General features: G+C 35.2%; 1 protein-coding gene across 1 annotated transcript in view; it reads right to left on the bottom strand.

The window, feature by feature from the left end:
- The window catches only part of LOC145291087 (defense protein l(2)34Fc-like), a 54,197-nt gene extending 34,632 nt beyond the window's left edge, over positions 1-19,565 (bottom strand). The window contains exons 1-3 of the mRNA XM_080136603.1: positions 19,259-19,565; positions 5,530-5,761; positions 877-998 (exon numbers count right to left, since the gene is read on the bottom strand). Of these exons, the coding sequence (XP_079992729.1) occupies positions 877-998; positions 5,530-5,761; positions 19,259-19,565 (661 nt within the window). The remainder of the gene's footprint in view (positions 1-876; positions 999-5,529; positions 5,762-19,258) is intronic.
- Positions 19,566-26,210: the final 6,645 nt, after the last annotated feature.

Raw genomic sequence — 26,210 nt, 5'->3', positions numbered from 1 at the left:
TGCATCAAAAAAATGGAATACTTCTAATTGCTACACATTTGCGCATGAACGGGCGCCTACCCACTGAACTGGACAATACACAATCACCATCTTCGACAAACAAACTGCGCCAAACGACACCATGGCAAGTTAGTAAAAAAGAAGAAAAAATGTTGTTGTTTTAAACATTCCTGGTGCAGGCTTTGTGCTAAGCCTAAATTTTGAAACTAATAAACAAATAAATAAATAAAATATGTGTGTATTTAAAACATAAATAAATAAAAATTCGCACGTGGTCGTTCTTTCTAACCTCATGTTTTGAATTTCATTTCCTCTGTGCATCTAAAAAAAAAAAGTGGATTACTTCTAAAAACTTTTTTTCTGTTGCGTGATGAGAGTCGGTTGGTTGTTGCAATAGCAAATTGGACCGAAATACGATTTTAATTATATAACGACATTAAAATAATATATATTTGAGCATAAATAAAGGTATACCTCGCTTTTTCTTATTGAGCACTATTATATAAACCTCGTTAAATTCATTGGTTTTTAGCTTTGAATATTCTTACCCTAGAGTAATATATATATAATTCTGACCACTACTTCAAAGTACTCTTTTTTACTTAAGTCTTCGTTAGCCTTTCGATTTCTAGTACCTCCCAACAACCATTGTAAAACGTACACATTTTTTTTTGTTTTGTTTTGTTTGTTTTTTTACCACGCATAGATCCCATAACTAATCTAAGTAGTAATGTTGTTTCTCCCTCTCTAAGCATTAATGCGTCAAAGTGAATTCTAATAAAACTTAAATATCAGTGCCAATCGACTTCTTTTTAAGACATACAATTATCTTTTCGTTTGGATGATGCAAAGAAGGCGATTAATGTATAATCTCACCTAATTGTCTCCTCAGCGTAACGGACTTGGTCGCTGCCATCTCTGTTATTGGTGAGCCAATGGTGATAGCCTCTGACGTAACGTTCGTCCAGAATTCACTGTACGTTTTTGCTACAGTCGCCCTGAATAAGAAAGATACATTTAAAACAACGATTAAAATTTAAAGAAAACAAAAAACATACGTATTTTTAACATTTGAGTCATGTGACATGACACAACGGAAAATATCCAATCAGTTGTTTCAAATTCGAATCTATTTTCAAGGATTTAATATAGCCGTGTTTTTTTTTTTAATTTGTTGAAGGTTTACATTTGAAAATAAAGTGGGCTAGAATTGATCGCATTGGGCCAAAATTCTTCAAAGTAGATCAGATTTGTTCAAAGTGAACGAGAGCTGTTCGAGCTCTTCTCGTGTGCGTTCTATCCTAACCATTATCAATGGACCTGAGGTCATCTCGTCAGCATCAGACAAGGCCAAACTATTTGCCAAGAACTTTGCAGCTAATTCTACCCTATGCGACGAAGGCCATCAACTCCCCGTATTTCCTCCTATAACACAGAACACGCTAGGTAACATACAAATATCTGTGCATGAGGTCGCCAAGCTAATCAAGAACCTTGATTTCAGTAAAGCAACTGGCCCTGACAACATCTCAATTATAGTGTTTAAAAAGCTTCAACCAGAAATTGCTCCCATACTTCCAAAACTGTTTAAGCGTTGCCTTAAGGAGAAGTGCTTTCCAACACCCTAGAAAACCTCATCAGTATGCCCTGTATTTAAGAATTCAGGTGATGAGTCATCTCCCTCTCAGTACAGACCAATAAGTCTCCTGTGTGTCATGAGTAAGTTGCTGGAATCCATATTCATAGATGTGCTAACGGTTATATCTCATAGGATTAGTGAATCTCTTGACAGAGGCTTCCTTTCTAGGGCAATTGCTCTTGACATATCAAAGGCCTTCGACAAGGTATGGCATAAAGGCCTACTTTACAAGATTTCCAGCTACGGTATAACTGGAAATGTTTTCTCTATCATTAAATCATTTCTCTCTGATAGGCTCATAAGAGTAGTGGTCGATGGACAAAAATCAGAAGCCTGCAGTATTAATGTTAGAGTCCCTCAGGGGTCCATCCTGGGCCCAACTCTCTTCCTGATCTACATCAATGATCTCCCTAAACACATACTTAAATCATTCGTTGACATCTATGCTGATGACACGACATCTACGGCAACACATCAAAGGCTGTAAATGACAAAGCTCTCTCTGATTCTCTCTCCTCTGATCTCGAGCGCGTGGTTCAGTGGGGGAAGACGTGGCTGGTTACCTTTAATGCATCTAAAACCAAGCTCCTATCCTTACATCATCAACGCTCTGATCCCCATCTGGCATCAATTGAAATGGATGGCTCTCGTTTTGGAGAAGCCCCATGTTTTGACAAGCTTCTGGGCTTGACCTTTACTCCTGATATGAAATGGAACACGTACCTCAAGTCTGTTGCCAGGGTCGCTGGAAAGATGGAGGGATCCTTCTACTGCTCCAGAAGATATCTCATAACTGATGCAATTCACTATCTATATAAAAGCCAAGTACGCCCAAGGATGGAATACTGCTGCCATATCTGGACAGGAGCTGCTAAAAACAGCCTATTCTGCCTTGACATAATACAAAATAGACTACGTGGCTTAGTGGGGATTCCCTTTTCTCTTCCCTGCAACCTCTCTCCTACCTGACTACAATCTGGATGTCTTCAAGTCCAACGTAAACAAATTCCTGATGAACCGCCCCCTTAAGTAGACACTTTTATTAAATCCTCACACTAACGTACTGTACACGCAATAACCCTTATCTCTGAGTGGCTTCCGGGCCTTGATAAGTGGTGATCACCTTGTAAAAATAGTTGATCAGGAATGGTCACAATCATTCAAGATAGAGCAGTTACCGATGTCGCTGTGAAATGGTCGACTAATTTTACTGCAATAATCTATCTGTATAATAGCCAAATATTTCCTAAGATGGAGTACTGCTGTTACATCTATTAAGGATCTGCTAAGAGTACCGTTTCCTCTCTTGACAGGGTTCGAAACCAAGTTCACAATCTAGTGGGCAAAGTAAACCCCTCTTTTCAACCCTACTTTCAATTTATCACAAAATAAACGTAGCGAATCTATTTCTGTTCTATTGTAATCTTTATAGCAGATCCTCAACTGAGCTTCAATCTATGCTATCTTTGTAGAACATTCACAGCAAATGGTCCCCTAGCTACAGCAACTGCTCACAATTTATCTTATCATTTATAAGTGTACCTAAAAATAAATGTAAATTCCACTGGCAACGTTGCTTTCCTAGAACTTCTGGTCTGTGGAACACAATACCGCGGAGCTGCTTCTTAACTCACTAAAGTAAGGCTGTTTTTCAAGTTCCTGTTGAGAGCCTTCCTAATTTTCACCATTACCGATAATCATGGTGACACTCGCTAACACTGAGTGGCTTTTGGGCCTTGATAAGCGGTGATTTCTAGTGAAAAAAATGGACTGGAATTTCTCGAGAAGGTAAGATAAATTTTGATAGGGCAAAATTGCTCACGGTGAAACAGAATTTCTAAAAGTGTACCAGTCTACCAGAATTAATTATAGTCGAGTAGAATTATTCAAATGAACCAGAATTTTTCAAAATGAACCAAGAATTACTTGATGTGAACCCGAATTTCCTGAAAGAATATGGATTTATCAAGGGAAGTTCCAGATAAATTCTTTTTGTGGTGAAGTTACACACGTCCCTACGAGGAAAAGGATTCTAAATTGCTTCTTTTCTTTCCGTGATTCTCGATGTGGAATCGACTCAAACACTTTCTTAATCTTCATTTCTCATCCAATCTTTATAAGAGTTCATATATTAGATCCACTGCTCTTTGTACCTATCGTAAAATCGGTTCTCTCTATCGCTTCAAACACTTTCTCACACCTGATTCTAAACTACGTCTGTATAAATCTACTATAATACCATTATGGAGTATTGTAGTCATATTTGGGTTGAGGGATGTATCTCTCAAGTTCTTGATAAATTGCAAAAACTTATATGCAATTTGATCGGCCCCACTTTCTCTTCTTCACTGCACTGGCTTTAGCCCAAAAAGCTGGATATTTCCCCAAAAGAGCTCAGTAAATAATATTTAAAGGAATTGCAAAAAAATATGTCCTCTTGAAACCTGAATAATTTAACTTTTCTCGCACGATTGTATCTGTAATTGTTTTACGCAATAATTTTTTTTGTTTATAAAAATCAGTCTCCTATTTATTCCTATTTGTTGATTGCCTGTCGAATTGAAATACAGTTTATTTCAGATCTACCTTGACGCCCAAATGCTAGTGAATACACAGACCAAACGAGAAAAGGACACAACACGACGTCAAAACAGCGCACAGTCGGCCAAAATGAAAAGTGTTACCATCCAGACTTGGGGTCGTGCGCGTTTTGTGCACTTGGAGGATCGGAGCGATAGTTCCAGTGACAAGTAAGTGTCTGGTCACATTTTTAAGGCTCCATCACTAGACGAAGATAAAAGTGTAGCCACGGAGATAAAGGGTTAGCCCCTGCCTTAAGATACTTGAGGTGGTCTAATTACAGTAATTGGTTCTGTGAATCAGGATTGCGATTAATACACTCTCCTCTGGTTACAGGGTGAAGGGTTGGAATTTTGTTGCTAAACAGGTTTTATCAGGGATATGTTACGTCGAAAGGGTACAAGTGAAATGAGTTCAGAGTACATTCCATTAAAATACTTGTAAAACAGGCACAGTGATACAATATTGCGGCGCTAGGGCATGTGTTAAAAAGTAATAAAACAAGTGAAGCATGCCTGGTCCCCTGTGAGTGCACACTGAACGAGGTATTAAAAAATGACTAAGTTCAGCATTTGCCCTCTCCCCCATTTAGCCCCAAAAGACCCCAGGGGACGTCAAATCCTAGTGCAAATGAACAAACGGTGCAGTGTTAGGCACTATATATAGATAAATTTGAGTTCTGCATCATGCAAAAAAAAGAAAGTCCATCATTTGCCCCCTCCCCTTCATTTAGCCCCCAAAATCCCCAAGGCCTTAACATATTTAAATTTAACTTCAGCACTATGCTAAACTGCTAAATAGACATACACAGAAAATTTCGGACAAATATGATAAAATAGTCCCAAAAATGGAGTGTTTTTATTAGCCCTAAAAGAGCCTCTGGGACATACCTAAAAGTCATCGCGAAGTATAGACAAACAAAATTATATAGAAATCAGAAAGTTTTATAAAAATTCATGGCATCAATTTTTTAATTAGCACGAAAGTTTCAATTTTAGCCATTTTAACCAGAAAGGCACACCTAGGGGGTGGGACAACCGGTGTTTTCCCGGAAAATCCGTTATCTTACTTTTTTACTCATATCATGTTTAATGCTTGTGTAAAATTTCAAAAAATTCCAAAGCGTAGTTATTGAGAAAAGTGCGGACAGACGAACGGACCAACGGACGAATGGACAAGGGTGAATTTACAGGTCGACCTTCCATTTGTCGGGGGCCAACAAAAGGAGTCCAGTGTTTGTTAAGTATAAATTGTGGTAGACTTTGGTAGAATGAGTGATGGTTTCGCATTTAAAATCCAAAATTACTTACACGAAATGAATTCTGCTTTCTGGCATATCAAAGTCATCGACGTGCCAAACGAACGTTATTTGTTGCTTGGGATTATCGTCCGTGTGAGTGATGGTGTCGTCTGTTTGTGAACACGACAACGTTTTCGTCATGCCTCCATCAAAACGTATGAATTTGCCAACCGCTTTCTGTGAAGCGTCCACTCGTGCCTGCACCATAAATGCGCGAAACGGAATAGTCCCAGAAATTACACCTGAAAATAAAATAAAACTAGTAAGTATCAGAAAATGTGTTTTGTTTTCGTTTTATTCACTCTTTTTCTCTTTCTTCTTTTGACACAGACACATTTTCTTCTTTTTTTTTTAATCTTTCTATTGCTGTCCAAATCTTTATCGTTTGCTTTCTCTTCCTCCATTTTATTTATTTATTTATTTATTCATATTTGTGACTCACTGTGTCTCTCGTTTTACTCTGTCTTAAACACCTGAATCTACTCTCGTAATCATTATTCTCTCGGTCTCTGTCTGTCTCTGTCTCTGTCTGTCTGTCTGTCTGTCTGTCTGTCTGTCTGTCTATCTGTCTCTCTCTCTCTCTCTCTCTCTCTCTCTCTCTCTCTCGAAAAGACGACATGATTCCATTTTCGTTTTATGAAAACTGGTTTTCTTGTTGTTGTTGTTGTTGTAGTAGTAGTAGTAGTAGTAGTAGTAGTAGTAGTAGTAGTAGTAGTAGTAGACCATACACTAGTTGTCCAGTTATGTACAAATGCCAACGAGCAATAGGAGCCTTCTATCATGCCTCAAAGTGACACAATGTTCAACGAGCGAGATCGGAGATGCGCCGCGGTGCAACTCGTGTTCGCTACGGATCCCGGTAATGGAAACAGGACAATTGACAGCACGTGCAAAATGCAAATCCAGACAGTTCAACGCTTGAGGCTACGATTATGGTCTTTGGTGTGGTTTCGAGTGAGGGCCACATCATGTCACCTCACATCATCGAAAGTCAACACCAAAGTGTATCTGGATGTGCTGAAGAGTGTGGTGGTCCCCTGGTACAATTATGAGGCCGCTAACAGATCTTGGGTGTGGCAGCAGGACTCGGCGCCGGCCCACAAGTCCAAAGAGACACAGGCTTAGCTTCAGAAAGAGTGTTACGACTTTGTTTCCTTCTCTCGCTGGCTCCATTCTTCCCCCGACCTAAAATCGCTGGATTACTTCGTTTGGTCATACGACGAGAACATCACCAACAGGACCTCCTGCAACACCAAAGCCAGCCTGCTCGCAGCCATCCGCCAAGTATTCGCTGAGTTCCTGCCGGCGCTTGTGGAAAAGGCATACTTCCAGTTCCGGGCAGAGGCGGTGATTGAGGCTGAATACGGTTACGTTGAACAAATGTCAGCTCTACTACAAAATCAAGTTATCTGAATTGATTTTTTTGATAAAGTATTAAAATAAAGCTGTAGTGTTTTCTTCTTTAGGGCGACAAATTTATCGTTCCACCCTCTGTGTTTGTATATATATATATATATATATATATATATATATATATATATATATATATATATATATAAGGGGTAGTCACCAACAATGTGTATTTTTTAACATTATTTTATTATTCCGTGTCTTGGTTTTTCATTGTAATAATGTTTTTAAATCATTGAAATCGTTTTTAACGCGTTTCAGACGTTCTCTGAAGCATCCTCTTCAGAAATTATTTTCAAAATGTGTTGGAAATATAAAAATAGCATTTTCGTAGTTCATTTGAAGTGTTTCCAAGGGGTGGAAACGTGTAAGTGTCTACTATTCATTGGAATGTTCAATTTTTATTACTCTTTTATTGGGCTGTGGCGAGTCGGCTGTGGTCACTCCTGTGTTGTGTTTCTCTCTCTCTCCCTCTGCTTGTGTTTTTTTTTTCTTTTCCTTTTAGCGTAGGATGTGTGTGTGCTTTCTTTATTGGTTTGAAAATGTGTGCACTGTTTTATAGTATTATGAGGTTATTTGCTTCCCTAGGAAGGTGACTGTGATCCAAGGTCGTTACTAATGTGTATGTGTGAGGAGGGGGGGAGAACCAGCTCTTCTGAAATAAGGGTAGGGGTGCTTTCATTCTATTTTGATATTTATTTTTTGGATTCTTAGATTTTAGTATTGTGATTTTTCGTTTCAGTTTTTTCGGGTATTCTTTATATTATGTTTGTTTAGATAGAGGGGTGTATTTTAAAATATGTATAGGGGATTTTTTAATGTTTCTACTTATTTGTCTCCCCAGCATGTTTAATGTTTGTGTAAAATTTCAAAAAATTCCAAAGCGTAGTTACTGAGAAAAGTGCGGACAGACCCAGGATCGGTTCCTAGTGTGGGGAAGATTTTGTTCCCCAGAGGGAAGGGGCCAATTGGAGGGGTATAGGTATGGGAGGGGGATGATAGAAGGGATGATAGTTGTCTCAGTCATGAGAGATTTCTCCTCCGCTGACTGAGGGGGGGCGAGGTGTTGGAACAGATAGTATACTATGGTTCTAGGTGTTTCTTAGTGTTGTTGGTTTCGAGGTTAAGTAGGGTTGGTATTGTCTGGGTTATGTCTGTGTGTGGTTGTATGCGCGCGCGTGTGTGTGTGTTTTAATGTGTCAGTTCTCATTTATGTGTGGGTGTGTATATTTATATGGATGTGCATGCGAGTGTGGCTTGCATTTCATGTTTTTGTGTGTTGATATTAGGCTCTGTTCGGTTCAGAAGTAAATCTTTTGATGAAGTTAGAGAGAGAGAGAGAGAGAGAAAGAGAAAGACTAGCGCTATAAGTATTTCTCTTTAAATATATCGCGCTAATAGGGATAGATACACAAGAATTTACACATTTTTGAAAAGCTTTTTTCTTGGTCACAACATTTCGTAAAATTGTTTCAGCCCCCACTGTTGGCATATAAGATTATAAATAATTAATAGTAATATTATTATTTGCACAAACTTGGGCTTTATCAGTGCATAGAAAAAAAAACACACAACGATAAAACAGAAACTAATTCCAAGAATACGAAAATATCTGCGGACCCAGTACCTTTTCTCTTTTATTTTCCAAACAACAGACAACATGCCTGAAGACGGTCGAAGGCCAAACCGACCAAATCGTTGTACAAATAACTTTGGCTGGTTGGTTGTTTTTGTTTTACGGCATATCAACCCTTTTCAGGTTATTTAATGCCGAATCCAGTGATTTTGAAGAAAGGTTTTTTAATAGAATATATTTGTTGTTTTCAAGTCGGTTTCTATTTAACCCATAGTTGGGACCCTAACAGGTACTAGCACTCCGGGTCAGAGTAGACCTGGAAGCAATGGCAATTAAAGGGTGGCTCCACACTCCCCAAAGCTCGCAACTGGGGCCTCACCATCGCATATAGTTTAAGGTCATATCCAGGACCGTACAAATAATACTCAAGATGAGAACAATAGTCCGATCAATACAAGTAATGTAAACAATCGGCCCTCATCTAAAGAATTCCGAACTTTAATATTACAAAGGTTTTCCAACCCAAGAACAGGAACTATATATATATATATATATATATATATATATATATATATATATATATATTCCATTTAGTGTCTTCTAACAACTCTTGCTGACCTTTTTTAAGTGATGACCTGTACATTTCAGTTGACCTATATTATTTTGCCCTATATATTTTTTCGCGCCTTTAACATTTCTTGTCTGGGTCATTTTGACATTTGTCTCTCTATTTATATTTATCACCATTTTTCCCTCTTTTTCTTCCTTGATCTTTCTTATTTATATTTATATCTCGGCAGTAGAATGAAAAGCATATCTTATTTTTCTTTTATTAATATTATTGGAATTTTCTCCTTTATTTCTTGTACACATTTTTGTGAATTTTTCCATGGATTTCTGCCTTTGGATTATTATGGACCATCTTCTTCCAATTACGGGATTTGGAGATTTTACTTGTGCAAATGGAAATTCAATTAACTTTCTTGAAGTTATATATTTGGATTTTACCGTCACTGGATTATTTATCTTCCACCAGACTATCGATTCACGTGTAATCACCTTTTTCTTCACCATATTCCCTCTGCTTCACTTTTTTGGTTTTCAAGTAAGATCTTTGGCTTACTTGTTGTTTCATCAAATACTTTTGCATGCAAAATCCGATCCCGCATTTTGCTAATTCCTACCCTCTGATGAGAAGGAAAGTATTTCTTCGAAATTCCGCGGATTAAGGACTATCCACTTATCTAGTGTTTCCTTTTCAGATTAAATATGTTTTTAACTCATTTCAAAGTGTTTTTAACATGTTTTATTAACTGTTTGCTCATATATATATATATATATATATATATATATGTATATATATATATATATATATATATATATATATATATATATATGATCTTATCTCTCTGTGCACGAAAGGAACTCTACAAAACTCCTCTGACAATTTTTGGTCTACAAACTTAAAGCATGATACATAGTGGACTTGGAATTGTGAAACAAATTCGATTTAATTTTTAGTCTGTAAAAATAGCTGCTAAGAAAGAAAAAAAAATAACTTGGCAGGCATTAGTCGATTAAGCTTGCTTCTTCTACGCATGCACAAATATATATTTGTATATTAAAATCGGTTAATTTTTATAATTTTTATCTCAATTTGTGATTTGCTCAGACGATAACGAATAAAGCTGGAGCGCTAGGTGTTTTCGTTTCGATTCAAGCTGATGGCACCCAAGTCATATGTTTTTTTTTAACTTTTTACATTACTACTATATATTGGGTACAATATAATAATCAATGCAGAACTGGCTCTATAATAATAATTACGAAATCTGCATGAAATAAAATATCATATTCAAGCGTATTTTACGACCGGGCAACGTTGGGCAATCTATATATGCCTACACACTTGAAATTTGATATATAGGGGATTTGGGCATGTGAAACAAATCCGTTTTGTTTTTTAGCCGTTAAAAGTAGCTGCTAATGGGTCAATATGGAAAAGAAATGGAACTTTGCAAGCGTAAGTCGACTTAAAGTGCTTTTCTACGCATGCGCAAATATATATTTGTAGGTTAAACAAAATTATTTTCGAACTCATATATGCTTTTGGACGTTCCTCAGAGAGTATTTAATAACACTGGACCGCAATATGTTTCAGTTTCGATTTTAGTTAATGGCCTTAAGACATATTTTTTCTTTTGTTTTTTTTTAGTTTTTTTTTTTTGTTACTTTTGAAATAACTACTATATATTTTTTGTTACTTTTGAAATAACTACTATATATTTTTTGTTACTTTTGAAATAACTACTATATATTTTTTGTTACTTTTGAAATAACTACTATATATTTTTTGTTACTTTTGAAATAACTACTATATATTTTTTGTTACTTTTGAAATAACTACTATATATTTTTTGTTACTTTTGAAATAACTACTATATATTTTTTGTTACTTTTGAAATAACTACTATATATTTTTTGTTACTTTTGAAATAACTACTATATATTTTTTGTTACTTTTGAAATAACTACTATATATTTTTTGTTACTTTTGAAATAACTACTATATATTTTTTGTTACTTTTGAAATAACTACTATATATTTTTTGTTACTTTTGAAATAACTACTATATATTTTTTGTTACTTTTGAAATAACTACTATATATTTTTTGTTACTTTTGAAATAACTACTATATATTTTTGTTACTTTTGAAATAACTACTATATATTTTTTGTTACTTTTGAAATAACTACTATATATTTTTTGTTACTTTTGAAATAACTACTATATATTGGGCCAATACTATAAGCAATAGAGTAATGGGTCTATAATATTAAAGAAAAAAATGTGATAAATTAAAATAGCATACTTAAGCATATTTTACGACCGAGCAACGCTGGGCTGCTTATTAGTATATAATATAATAATCACAACAAATAAGAGGTAATATATTTTGGTTCCACATCTGGCCTAATAAAACATAGAATTTCAACGCACAAACATTCTTTTAAAAATAACTTTCTGTCAAACCAAACTACTCTATCCAACTATATTTGGTAACTAAAAAACAGCAATATTTCTTTCAACTTAAAATGGCAAATAATTGAGACTTGCAAATCATATAAACCAGGAGATAAATTTTGTGCACTATGTACAAAAGAGACCCTAAAAATTTTAAAATATGAAGATATAAAAAATACAACCAAACTATTAAATTCAAGACAGGAGCTTATGACATGTAGTCATAAACGTTGGTTTAAATTTAATAAATATAAACCACCTTAAATCATTAAAAATTACTTATTAGTAAAAATAGATTACAATTATAATTTTTTTTTTGATAAATTAAGTTAGACTAATTATCTCCCTTACACCCTTCAAATAAATAAAGTAAAGAAAACATGACAATTATCTCCCCTTAAAATATGTAATAGTAATATTCTCTATATATAAACCGTAGCGTCTTTAAATCAAAAATACGCTAACGGAAAAAATTTATTTCACGAGCGTCCCCCCCTTTTAAAATTCATCATTCAATAAGATAAAAATCTATAGCAAATATCTAAATGACTATTTTAACCACAGTTCCTGATTTCAAAAAACGAAAAATTAAAAGGTAAATATCTCTATATATTTTTAAAGCAAATTAATTATGTAAATTCAAAAATATATATTTTTCTCTACTTATTTCTATCTCTAACCCATATTAATTTTCTTATAAATTTTAAATCCAGACCTTTTATTTCAATTTTTCAGATTCATCTGCCTTACTTTTAATGCTAAGTTTATTTATGGTGTCTTTTAAATTCAATAAAAACCCTTCAAAATTTGCTGATGAGGAGACCTTGCTTATCAAAAAACTATATATAATTATTGTACATAACTTGATGTATACCACAATAAAAAGCATTGTTTTCCGAAACGATCGTACAGATAATTGATTTTGTTGATGTTCCTTCTTATGAAACGGATTTTTAATTTAATTAAAATTTGATTTTTAAATTTTAAATTATCAATCACATTACTTAATATATATATATATATATATATATATATATAGAGAGAGAGAGAGAGAGAGAGAGAGAGAGAGAAGTTTATCTCATTTAGCATTCGAATTCTTCATATACATCTTTAATTTCTTTTAAATAAATTGACTTCACTGCACATCCCGGGCAGTGCTGGATAAGTATAGTAAGATTATATATATATATATATATATATATATATATATATATATATATATATATATATATATATATATATATATATATATATATATATATATATATATATATATATATATATATAAAGGGATAGAGAGATGAAGGAGAGAAGTTTAGAAAGAAGGTATCCTGCGTCGTACTTTCTTTAATCCGGAAGTTCGGTATCGAGTGATTTATGCTTGTCTGAAATCGAGACTGTTTCTATAAGAAGAATGTGTGTCTCTGTGGCTACGCCGATGTAATTGGTTAGCCAATTACCGTCAACAAATCTCAAGAAAGAATGGTAAACTATATTTCAAACAGTCTAAACAATGCTTCACTTTACCTCGGTTCTAAAAGAAGCGCCGTAACAACCGCCGACGTTTAGAGTAAAAAAAAAACGCCGCAATTACCGTTCGCATTTAACTAGTTTAGATATTTTTTTGTTTGAGAAAGTATAACTTTCGCATTCATTTGTTTTTAATGAAAAACACATTGCATGAGAAAGAAACACATTTTAACTGAGAAATCTTTCAACAAAGACGTTAAAAATATCTCACCTCACCAAATAAATGAGGAAGATCCCATTTCTTCCATTCAACGATATAATGTGCGTACAATCAAGTTCGATCCTGAAGCGACTGGCAAGATAACCACGACATCCCTGAAAAATGTTTCCTTGCTTCAACATTTGTCCATGAACTTTCTGTGTTATGATTATACTTGCGATATGTGTGTGTGGGGTGTGAATTTCTTAATTAGCATAGGTTAATTTTTGAATCCCCCCTTTCTCGGAGAAGTCGACCGAATTTAAAGCACCAGTAGGGCAGCCAGATATAGGTAGGCAGGCAATTGTCTTATCGTAAACAATTTGCCTGCTAATTGGAAATTATCTACTGTTTGCTAATCGGCTCTGCCTGCCATTTCACAATAACGCCTCAAAGTTTATCTATGTATATGAGAATTTTGCAAGGTTCATTTGGTTTCGTTCAAAATATTTAATAATTTATTTTTATTTTTGTACGAAAAGGAAACGAAACTTTCGTATCGTTCCGTTTATTTTTTTATTTCGCTTCGTACATCTAAAAGTATTTAATTACAACCAGAATGTGGCAAAAAATACCAAGGCGTAACAAAAAATCTATGAAACATAAAAACTTAAATTATGGCATCAAAAATTCGCATTAATTGATCAGATTGAGTTGCTTAGCTAAGTAATTATATTTAAAAAAAAAAATTTTTAAATACGTCATCAATCAAACAAAATATTTCAATTTCACTTTATAAGAACATTCAATGGACATTAATTGCAATTTTTATCTGGCTCTAATTATAATAATAAAAAAGAAACGAAACTTTACTAAAACGAAACGAAAAAATTCTGGTTGCATTCTCAGGGAGTCAAAATGAACAAAAATAGCAATTTTCGGTCAATAGAATATTTTGCGATTATTAGATTTCGTTAAAAATTACCAAAAGGAAGACCACATAGATATACAATTGGTAACATAATATTTTATCCTGAGGAAATTTTGGTTTCATCCCCGATGGGGGATGGGGGACAGAAAGGAATAAGAATGGTGATTTTCAGCCCAAAATAGACAAAAATAGCACATTTCGGGACATAGAATCTTTTCCAACCATTAGATTTTACTGAAACATGTTTTGTAAATTTTTTGACTTTGTTATTTCATTTACGTAATTTGACTGGCGATTAAATCCTTCATAGAACTTTTGGTCCAGACTATATAACCTATTCTCTCTTCTTTCTTCATATCTCTTCACTTTCGCACTTTTGACTATCATTCTTTGTTTGATTTCCTCTAAAAAGAAATTGATTTCCTCTAAGATAAAAATCTAGGTGGGGGTCAAATCCAGTGAACAGTACTTGATACTTTCTCTTCGTCCTAACTATCTGCTTCGCAGGTGACTATCAATACATGCTCTTACGTCATGATGATAATGGCGAAGTGCTCCATCATGTTGGAAGTGTCATTCTTTATTCCTAAACATCTCCTGGGAACGTCGTAAAGCGTATTCATGTAGCAAATTGAAATAATTTAAAGAGTGCATACATTTATTGGGACACCCTGTATTATTTTGATGAAGGTTTATTTGTAAGAGTGGAGTATCCTGATGCAGTTTTTTTTCTGAGAAACTCTTATACATAGAAACGGTAGACACTGAGGATGGCATCTAGTAAATAATTCAAACTCTCAAGCAGGTCCAATCAAATTTGTTTATTCGTATTGAAGCTGCGTTTTCAAATGCGACGTTTTTTGTAATCTTCATCTAGATTTCTGAGTACTTTATCGTTTCGAATTCGTTTGCGTCGATAATTGCGTCTGAAGATATACGCACACCAATTAATTGTCAACTCTCCTTCCTTCTAATAATGCTTAAGTAATCAAACGAGGTTGCGCTATCGATCCGTACTAATTAATTCCAAAGTTTCCAGAACAAGCATTCATCTTGTCTAATGGAGTATCCAACAAAGTGCTTTTAGCTGAGGTAACATCGCTTGGAGAAGAAGCACCATTAATCGCATGAGTCAGTATATAGTTGTGCTGATGGCTTGGAATATTATGTTATTCTGAATATTTCATCGATATTTACTTGTAGAGTGAAGTATCATCATGTTGAGTTTTCCTGATAAAAAAAAACTTGGAGAGAAAAAAAAACCTTGGAGAGAAAAAAAAACGAAATAATTCGAGTTTTAATTCAAAATCTATATTTCGTGTTACTTACATTCGAATTCTTCTGTATCCATATTTTTATGCGAATATATATGTTTTTGTCACCTCGTAAATAGTATATTGCCAATTGGATTGTAAATGGTTACTACCTAGGATCATGTCTAGGAATTGAATACTGAGATGTCTGTTCATATTACCTTTAAGCTTCTACATACAATCAGGAAAGCAGGAAACAGGGAAGGAATTCCAAAGTTAACATTCCGAAGAAAGAAATTATTAGAATAAAATAGATAATGTAATATTTTTTTTAGGATTAAGATGTAGTTTCAATTACAGACTGATACAAAATCTTTAATATCGTAATAGTATTAGTATTATTAGAACCATTACAAATTCTTAGGTGCATGACATGTACAATATATCCACCAATTGTCAAACATCATTCTTTCTATTAATACGTAAGTAATCAATAGAGGTTCTACATCAATTACCTCCCTAAACACATACTTAAATCATTCGTTGACACCTATGCTGATGACACGACCATCTACGGCAACACATCAAAGGCTGTAAATGACAAAGTTCTCTCTGATTCTCTCTCCTCTGATCTCGAGCGCGTGGTTCAGTGGGAAAAGACGTGGCTGGTTACCTTTAATGCATCTAAAACCAAACTCCTATCCTTACATCATCAACGCTCTGATCCCCATCTGGCATCAATTGAAATGGATGGCTCTCGTCTGGGAGAGGCCCCGTGTTTTGACGAGCTTCTGGGCTTGAACTTTACTCTTGATCTGAAATGGAACACGTACATCAAGTCTGTTGCCAAGGTCGCTGGAAAGATGGTGGGATCCTTCTACCGCTCTAGAAGATATCTACCTTATGATGCAATTCTCTATCTATATAAAAGCCAAGTACGTCCAAGGAATACTGCTGCCATATCTGGGCAGGAACTGCTAAAAACAGCCTATCCTGCCTTGACAGAGTACAAAATAGACTTCGTGGCTTAGTGGGGGATGCCCTTTTCTCTACCCTGCAACTTCTCTCCCACAGAAGAGACGTTGCGAACCTATCCTTGTTTTATCGTTATTTCCATGGCAGGTGCTCGTCTGAACTCCAATCTCTGGTCCCCCCCCCTCGCCAATCTTTCACGAAAAACACCCGTCTAGCTGAATCCACTGTGAAAAATTTCCCCCACTCTTTATCTGTGCCTAAATCAAAACGCGGATTCCATGAACAAAGCTTCTTTCTTAGAACTGCACGCCTGTAGAACTCTGTTCCGTCTGCCTGCTTCCCACCTGACTACTTGGATGTCTTCAAGTCCAACGTTAACAAATTCCTAATGAACCACCCCCTTAAGTAAACACTTCATCAAATATCCACACTAACGTAATGTACTTGCAATAACCCTTATCCCTGAGTGGCTTCCGGGCCTTGATAAGTGGTGACCACTGTGTAAAAAAAAAGGTTACGCTATAGATTCGTACTAATTAACACGAAATTCTTTATTTGTTTTGTTTCTGATAAAAATCTTTAGTTTCTTTATTTAAATGTTTAATATTTTGTTCAGTAAATCATTCCTCAAAAAAAGTCAACTTTAACATTTTAGCGGTTTTTTTTTGTAATAATTCTATTACTATAGAAAAATGTTGCGTCTATCTGTAACTGAAACTACGTTTCAATTCTAAAATGAATTTAAATTACCCACATATACATTATCTATAAACTAATGCAAATGTGCATCTTGTTTGTTAACTTGTTTGTTTATAGCCGTGCAGATAAAATAATGTCAGAAAATGATTACGCCTCTAAATGATGATATCCATTAATATGGAGATGGAGATAACGGAGCATAAAGGATGACGTCAAAAAATTATGACATCATTCATTAAACCAGAGAGGAAGATGGATAGATAAACAAAGAGAGGGATGCTTAATTGATTTTTTTTGTTTTTGTTTTTTTATTTTTGTCGTTTGCATCTAATCCTAAAAATCCTCAGTTTATTTAATTTTGGCGGGTCACCGCTTATCAAGGTTCGAAGGCCACTCGAGGATAAAGGTTAATGACTGAGACGACAGTTTAGTGATCATTGGGTAGAATATGATTATTTAAGAGGGCAACATATCAAAAAAGTTCTTTAAACTGGCATTGAAGTCGACCACGTTGTAGTCAGCTGGAAAGCGTGCCAGCCGAAACGAGTTCGATGGGTGGACACTTCTAGGAAATAAGTTTTTTTTTAGAATCTGCGTTCAAATTTAGGTACAGATAGAGAATAGGGGAAATTGTCGATAGTGGCTATAGATAGACGAGTACTTTTTTGTTTGGCGTGGAGAGGGGACCATAGATTGAAGCTCAGACGAGCACTTGCCATGAAAATAACGATAGAGAAGAGGTAGGCTCGTAACGTCTCTTCTGTGGGAAGAAGGTTGCAATGTTTCATATTTTCTTCAGTAAATCATCCCCACAGAATGTCGATTCCAAAACTGTGCTTTTAATTCTTTAAAACCTTCTTTTCTCTGTAAAGGAGACGACAGTACACCTTCTATAGGTAACCATGAGACCGCGATTCTGTGATGAAGTGATAAGCTCCTCGGAATGTAGTGTACATTCTTGTTAATGATGTCCTATGCCAAAACCATCCCATCTCATTAGCCTTTATCCTCGAGTGTCTTTTTGCCTTGATAAGTGATGATCCATTAATATTAAAATACAAATGCTTCTTTATAATAAAAACTGCAAAAAAAATCTGCCCGATTTTCTTTTCTTTAAATAATCTCATAATTGGCATATGGAATCCAATAGCGATAGACTCTTTGGGCATGGATGTATTTTAACGAATAAATTATTTAGTGTCAAATATGACTGCATCATTTGCTGGGATCGAACCCACATCATACTTATTTGTTAAACCTCTATCTCGTTCTTGTTCTTGCTGAAATTTTTTAATGAGAATAGAAAGTGCAGGGCTTGCTTTCAGTCGCATCGTAACTCTTGTTTTCACGTTTGTTTATCCCAAAGTAGGAATATTGCCATTGAAACGTATGGTACTACTTACGGGTCAGATTTATAGGGGGGATCCTAAGTGGAAGTATACGAAAATGTTTGTTCACATTACATTTAAATTTCTGCATGATGATACGGTTAAGAAAGCAGGAACAAGGAGGAAATTCCAAAGGCAAGCGGTCAAAGAAAAGAAGTTCTTGAAGTTGAATGTTTTCCGACATCTGAGGACCTCAATAGTGAAGGGGTGTGATTTCCTTGATAGTCGGATTGATAAGGGATATTTACATTGAGAGAATACAAGTTAAGTAAATGAAATAAGTTCATCAGAGTACATTCCGTGGAAGAACTCGTAAGACAATAGCAAAGGTGTAGCGTTTAGGTGATGGGACAGGTGCTAGAGCTACGTAGATAGTGTAGGATTTATTAAGTTATAGACTCTTTTTTTATATGCTGTCTAAGATGGTGGTGACTAGTGGTTGGTATACCAGCTAAGATGTGGCAGCAATGCTCCAAGCATGTGCAAAGAGTGGCTTTACAGAGATATCGGCTACCGGCATCTGTAAGAAGTTTTCTAGCAGGGCGCTTCTTCTCTACTTTGTCCTTTAGTCCTCACATTCCATAGACGATGTTTCTGACAAAGGGAAAAGAATTACTGCTTTATGGATCAGCTGTTTTTTTTTGAGCCGTGGTATATAAAGATTTCCAATCTTCTCATAATATCCATCATAATTCAACTGTGAACCTACCCATCTCATTAACCCTTATCCTCAAGTGTGTTTTTGGTCTTGATAAGTGAAGAATCGTTAGAAAAATAATGATATCAAAATGCAAAGTTCGGTTTAAACTCACCTTTGTATGAACTTGGATTAATTTGTTTAGTTTTGATAACGAACGGAGCTGCTTCGTCCCGAATCTCGTCGATGGCAAATCCCGTAAGCCTTGCACCGTGATAAGGCCTAAGATCAAAGCAGGCGGAAGTCGGGGCTCCATTCGGAAATGCAACAACGCCAACAAAGAACGAAATGGTCCAGATTTCGATCAGAATAACCAGACACACAGCAGCCGCAACGAGCGTCATTTTGTACGCAGTCGAGTCAGCGCATGCGTAGTCGACGCCTTGGTTGTTTTGCGTCGATTGCGCCTTTGCTGCGGCCATCGACGTGAAAAACGGGTGGCGTATTGTTTGCACTAATGCTCAAGTAATGACAGTTTCCTGTTCGTGAACACTTGATGCGTCATTTAAAGTCAATAGGACATCACACGTACAACGTTTTTCATCTTGAAAACTGCAGCGGCATCATTTTTGTGTAAGCATTAATCGTAATTTATTTACTTGTGTCAACAGAAACTCACACTTAGCTGAAAGAACGTTTAGTAATTGTCACTCCTATACTGGTGATTGCGTAAGAATGAAACACAAGTGTTTATAAGTATAAAAATAATTGTTGATATTTATAAACAAAACAAAAGAAAGATTATCGTTATAAAAAATCCCTTTATGAAATTAAAGTTGGGCACTCTTTGGGGAATTAAGAAAAACCGGTCAACCTAAGCGAAAACGCAATATTCCAACTTCCTGTCGTTGAATACTCTCTGATTATTCAAAGTCTATGCCCGCTCGGCATTTATAAATACTTAATTTTCCTCGGTTCCACTTTAGTCTAGAGGTAAAATGCTAGCCTACGGAGTCAAGGTTAACTTTGTGACTGGATTAGAATTTTTGAAGTTTTAGATAATTTGTGTAGGTTATAAAGGAAGCAAGAAACTACATATTCTAAAGTTTTAAGATAAAAAAAAAATACTAAAGAAACGGAATTGTGGCAAACCTTAGAATAAACACTATTTGGTAACAGTACTAAATAAATAAGATTTGGAACGCAATTAATCTCAAATTTGCAGTTGAGATCAATGTCAACAGAATCTAAGTGACTTACTTTTTAAAAAGAAGCTAAAACATCAAGGGAGATCGCCTGAGATTTTCTGGTATGAAAGTAAAACATGAGGTGAGTTGTTTATATAGATAATAAAAATTTCTTAAATAATAGTGGAATAAAGTATCTAACTTAATCCGAAGAAAAACGGAAATATGCGACGATGAATGAGAATGTTTTAAATCGAGAATCATAAAACAAATGGAGTTAAACAATACGAACGGTAGGTACAAATATTTGCTCATAAGAAGAATGGTAGAAATAAAAATTCGCAATTCGTCTAATAAATTTCTTCAATGAAATAAAACGAAAACATATTTTGGCAGATCAGTTATATATAAACTAGCAGTTCGCCCGTGTATGATTTACGTATATCTATACTCCTATCATTTTGTGTATGTGTGTGTGTGTGTGTGTGTGTGTGTGTGTGTGTGTGTGTGTGTGTGTGTTGATATTCATATTAAAACCCTTTTTCTATTTATTTAAAAAGAAAATACAACTTTGTTATATATGGGTTGTGGAATTGCATTAATCTGGAAAAAAACTAGCTAATTTGCATATTCTTTTAAACATTCATTTTAATTAATTCCCTATTAGTTTGTTGGGGGTTTTTTTTTCGGTTTTCTTATGGGATGATCATATTTAGTTAATTATTACGTGTGATTATATTCATGCAGATATTCTACATGATTTATACTTGCGTAATATTTGTGTAAAAAGGTTATAGTAAACACAAACCGCTTTCTATATATATTTATGTATGCATATATATATATTTATTTTTAAAAAATTGCCTACCTAACTCCTCTGTTAGTTTTAGGTCTACATATATGAAACTTAATATATAGAGTATTCGATTTCGTTTTAGCCGGGGAAAATCAGTACAAATGAGTGAAAATGAAAAAATGGAATTTGTCAGTTGAAGGTCGAACGACGGCATTACGAATATGCATGCGTAACGTAATAGTTATTGGGTCATGCTTTAATTTTTAGCCATGCAAACATTTCTTTATAACTCAGGCATTAACTCCAATGGAAAATGTAAATCGTAAGCTAAACGTTTTGGTTTCGATTCTTTTTGGTGGCGCAGGGGCCTTCTTTTTTTTTTAACTTTTCTGTATAATAGGTCGAATATAATAAAATAATAAATGCGAAAGCTGCATTAATCAAAATATCATATTTAAGACCGGGCAATGCCGGGCGGCCTGCTACTATATAATAAAAAGAAGCCAATATAAAAAGAAACTCATTCTGAGACTTAACACCTACATCTCCGGTCTCAACAAAGATATGGGACCGCGAAATGAGTTTTCTTTTTATAAAACCTAAACCGACCAAAAACATTTTCCTACGGGGCACAGGGCAGAGTGAGGTATGTTCGGTGGAAGAACAGCTTAGCGTTCCTCCTTAGGAGTTTTTCTTTTGTTTTTGCAATGCTTTTTGTTTGTTTGTTTGTTTGTTTGTTTTGTTTTGTTTGTTTGTTTTTTTAGTTGCCCCATATTTTAACTTTCACCTTATGCATTACCCATTCCCCCCTCTCACAAACCCTATATACTATAGTACCCCTCCTTAAATATATACGGAATAAGGTTTATTATTATTGGCTCACATGGAGCTTTCACACAAGTCATCAAAGATCTGATTGGAAACCTGTGGTGTTCTCTGGAAGCCGAGTGATAACAAGTCTCCCCAGACGTTCAGCTCTCTCCACCTACTTCGATAGCATTTGCAAATAAATTTGCGTCATCGTAACAGCCTCTTACCATTGATTTCTCGCTGGCAGCGGTCATTGGTCTATACCTGAATTTGAGTGGCACTAAGCCTCCCTAAGGTCCCAGTTTTCTTCACGCTTGTCCAGCGGAGCTCTGGTCAGCGCTCTCTCCTCAGTCTTCCCATCCTCCTTGACCCTTCTCGGCTTTTTGGTATCACTTTTTTTTTGGGGGGGGAGCGGTGATGAGACAATGGGAGGGGATCCGTGATGGGGGTGTAGAACTTGTATATATGCAGCTTCAGTGTTCTTCATTCCCTGTAATGCTTCTTCATTATATTGTATACTTGTATTATTCTCCGCATTCAAGGGTTTTCCTTAATATTTCAATTATTATTATTATTATTATTATTATTATTATTATTATTATTATTAAACACCTTGTTTAAGCATTGCAATATATCTAAATTTGAGTTTTATTTCCAGCATTAATCTCTGATTGCTCTAACTGGCATATTGAGCTTCCAATTATTGAGATGCCTTCTAATTTAAAAATAATGCTTTCCCCTTATCTTTGTAATTTTATGTATGTATGTATGTATGTATGTATGTATGTATGTATGTGCAAGTATGTATGGGTATATATGTGGGCTAAGGTTCTTTTAACCAAAGGCTAAGGGTGAGGTAACCCTGACAGAAACCTCCAGGGGAGCTTAGGCCCTGTCAGCTGCGGCATACGTGACCCACTGGTGTGTGGAGTATGCTCTGGTGCCCAGCAACCTAAGTCCCAGTCATGGATCAAATGGTATGGTGGTGGAAAAGGCTCCCGTAAGCCGTGGTGAAGGCAACCTCTCTAGGAGAAGGAAACCCCTGATATAAAACTTGCGGCGACTGCTGCTTCCAATGATGTTGACTTGCTCTGCTTTTTGGTTCAATGTGGCAGTTGTTTAGAGAGTGAGATTGTCTCAGTGCAAAGTCTTCCCTCACTATAAAAAGCTTCAAGCACAGGCACTACTTGATATGTAATGGAATACATATTTTGCAATGAGTGTGTATCTCGATAGCAAAAAGGCCTAAAACGGCAAACGGATATTCAATGAGTATTGATGCAGATATGAGCGTGAATGGCAATAAAGGCTCTGGATCTTCCAGGGTCTGGCCTGCTAGGTGTTCAGGGCACCACAGCTTGGACCCGATCATCACTGGATGTGCTGGACTATATTCATGGAGGTGACCGTCCGGCACATGCTGCTAGTTGCGCGAATGTTTGCGTCATTTGAGCCAGAAATATATTAAGTAATGGCAATACACTGGAACGAGTTGCTGCCATCATATGCGTATATACGAGTGTTGATGTGTGTGAGAGAAGAGAAGGAGGGAGAGAATATGGACACACAGAACACGGACAGAGAAACGTTATATATCAAATTGCCCAAAATCTCAGACGTTTTAAGACTGATATTTTATTATGTTTGAACAAAAGTAGAAATAAAATTAAGTAAATAAAAATAAAGAAAAATAATCGTGTGTATATCAATTAATGCTAGACATTAGAATCTACAGTTCTACGGTTAAAATAAATAAGTTTTATTATGTTTTATTGTTAACATAGCTTTATTCATAAGAATATCGACCCCTCTTTGTTTTAATTTGGTTTTGTTTGGATTTTCAGAAGTTGATTTTCTCTATATATACATATATGTGTGCGTATAGATATATACGTATATGTATGTTTGTATGCATATGTGTGTGTGTGTGTATGTGCATATTCATTTACATGTGTCGGAATACGAATGTTTACGTATATACCTGTATGTATATATGTGCGTGTAGGTATACATATTGATATATACGTGTGTGTGTGTGCGCGCACATGTGCGTGTGAGTGTGAGTATATATATATATATATATATATATATATATATATACATATATATATATATATATATATATATATATATATATATATATATATAACTTTGGGTCTGACGTTGTCCGTTGTCGATGCAATTGCTCGATTCTATCTAATTCTGGGTTCTAGCTTTATCGTAAAAAGGTGTATGTGAACGGGTATATATATATATATATATATATATATATATATATATATATATATATATATACAGGTGCATGTGTGTGCGTGAATGCATGCGTGTGCATTTGGGTGAGCGGGCGGGCATACATAAAATCCATACAAGCAAAAAAGACGTTACCCTTTCACCCCTTCCCATACCTAGAGCCATAATAGAATTATGATTACCAGCTTTTGGTCAGAACTTCCCACTTATCTATCTATATCTGTTCATCCTTTTCCATGTGTATGTGTACGTATGTTCATAAACATGTGTGTGCGTATTCTCTGTATGTATTGATGTATGTGTGGAAATGTACGAGTGTACATGCATGTATGTTTATATATGCGAGTGTGTACGTAGGGGTGCATGGGTGTCTATTTCAATATTTTATGAAAGACTTGGTTTTGGATAAAGATCACACAAGTTATTGTCCATTCGAAATCAAAGACATAAGAATGGTCATATTACGATACATCTTAACCTCATTGGCTATACATGTTGTTCTCCTGCTGTCAAACCTGCCCGTCCTGCACTCGTGTTTCTATCATTCACACTGAAGAAGACTGAAGGATCACTCGAAAATTTTGTGCTCTTGAAAAAACGTTTTCGTTTTTTTTTAATACTTTGTATTTCTACACGTCAACAAATAGGAAATAATACAAAAAAGAATACAAGATATATTTTTCGTATTGATATTTTATCCATATATATATATATATATATATATATATATATATATATATATATATATATATATATATGTATGTATAGTAAGATATTTGATAATTTAAAATTAAAATTAAAACTTAAAAATCGGCTTCATAAGGAGTAACACAACAAAGTCAATCAATTGTACAATCGTTTCGGAAACGATGTTTTTATTGAGATAGACATTAAGTCATGGACAATAATTTTATCATAAACTTTTAAAATTCGTAAGTATCATCGTCTAAGCATTCATTTGGATGGTAAATGTAGCTTATGAATGCTTGAAGATGTTGAAATATATATATATATACTAGCTGGACGCCCGGCGTTGTCCGGTCCTACAATACGCTCAAACATATATATATATTTATTTCCGTGGAAGGTGCTAGACTGAGTTCGAGTCTCTAGTTCATCTTTTAAGACATTCACAGCAAGAACTCGTCTTCTACCACAAATGCAAAGAACTTACTTGTGTGTGTGTGTGTGTGTGTGTGTGTGTGTGTGTGTGTGTGTGTGTGTGTGTGTGTGTGTGTGTGTGTGTGTGTGTGTGTGTGTGTGTGTGTGTGCACGTTTGCCTAACACCAAACTGAATTTCTGTAAATAGAATCCATTTGCGAAATACATTATCATGGGACTGCCTCCTTGCATATTACAAGATGGTTGTCTTTAAATCCAATATCAAAGCGTACTCATGTTGTTCATCACATTCATTGTCATAGTGTTGTTCAACATCCAATGTAACATCTGATTGGCCTTTATCCGCGGGTTGCTTTTGGCCTTGATAAATGGTGAATAATTAGTATGCAAAGAAGTATCTCCATCAACGAAACAGGAACAGTCAAGTGTTAATCCTATTACAACAGATGTCTGTGAATATTACCAATGTTTTGTCGTGTATAACACGAAAAGTGGAGGTCAAGAGACTACTTCAGCCTGACGACACCTGCAGAAATGCACTGGTTTCTTCTAATTAGGCAAATAATACAGTTTAGCGTTCGCCAGCTTTTTGGACTTTTAAAAGAAAACGATGTCAAACTTTATTCATATGATTCTGAAGTAGTTTCATCTGACGAGGTTATCATCTGTTTCGTTATATTATTGGGTGGGAAAGAACACGTAAAAAGATGGAGAGAGAGAGGGGTGATTAATAAACTAGATTGTTAGATTTTCTCTCGGGCATCATGCGTATACAATCCATCGGTTGGGCTCTCCAATAACGTCTTTAATTTGGCTTAAATAATTGCTCTATGTAATAAAAATTGAGTTTTCTGGGGAACCAACAATGCAAAGAAATATACAAGCCACTGGGCCTTACCTGGTCGTAAAATGCGCATACACATTTTAATTCACCCCGATTCCTTCTTATTATTATAAAGTCA

This window comes from Euprymna scolopes, chromosome 12 (assembly GCF_053919585.1).
Source record: "Euprymna scolopes isolate OS-2025 chromosome 12, ASM5391958v1, whole genome shotgun sequence".
NCBI lineage: Eukaryota > Metazoa > Mollusca > Cephalopoda > Sepiida > Sepiolidae > Euprymna > Euprymna scolopes.
Note: the sequence above shows the minus strand (reverse complement) of the source record. Positions and strands in the feature narration are given on the sequence as shown.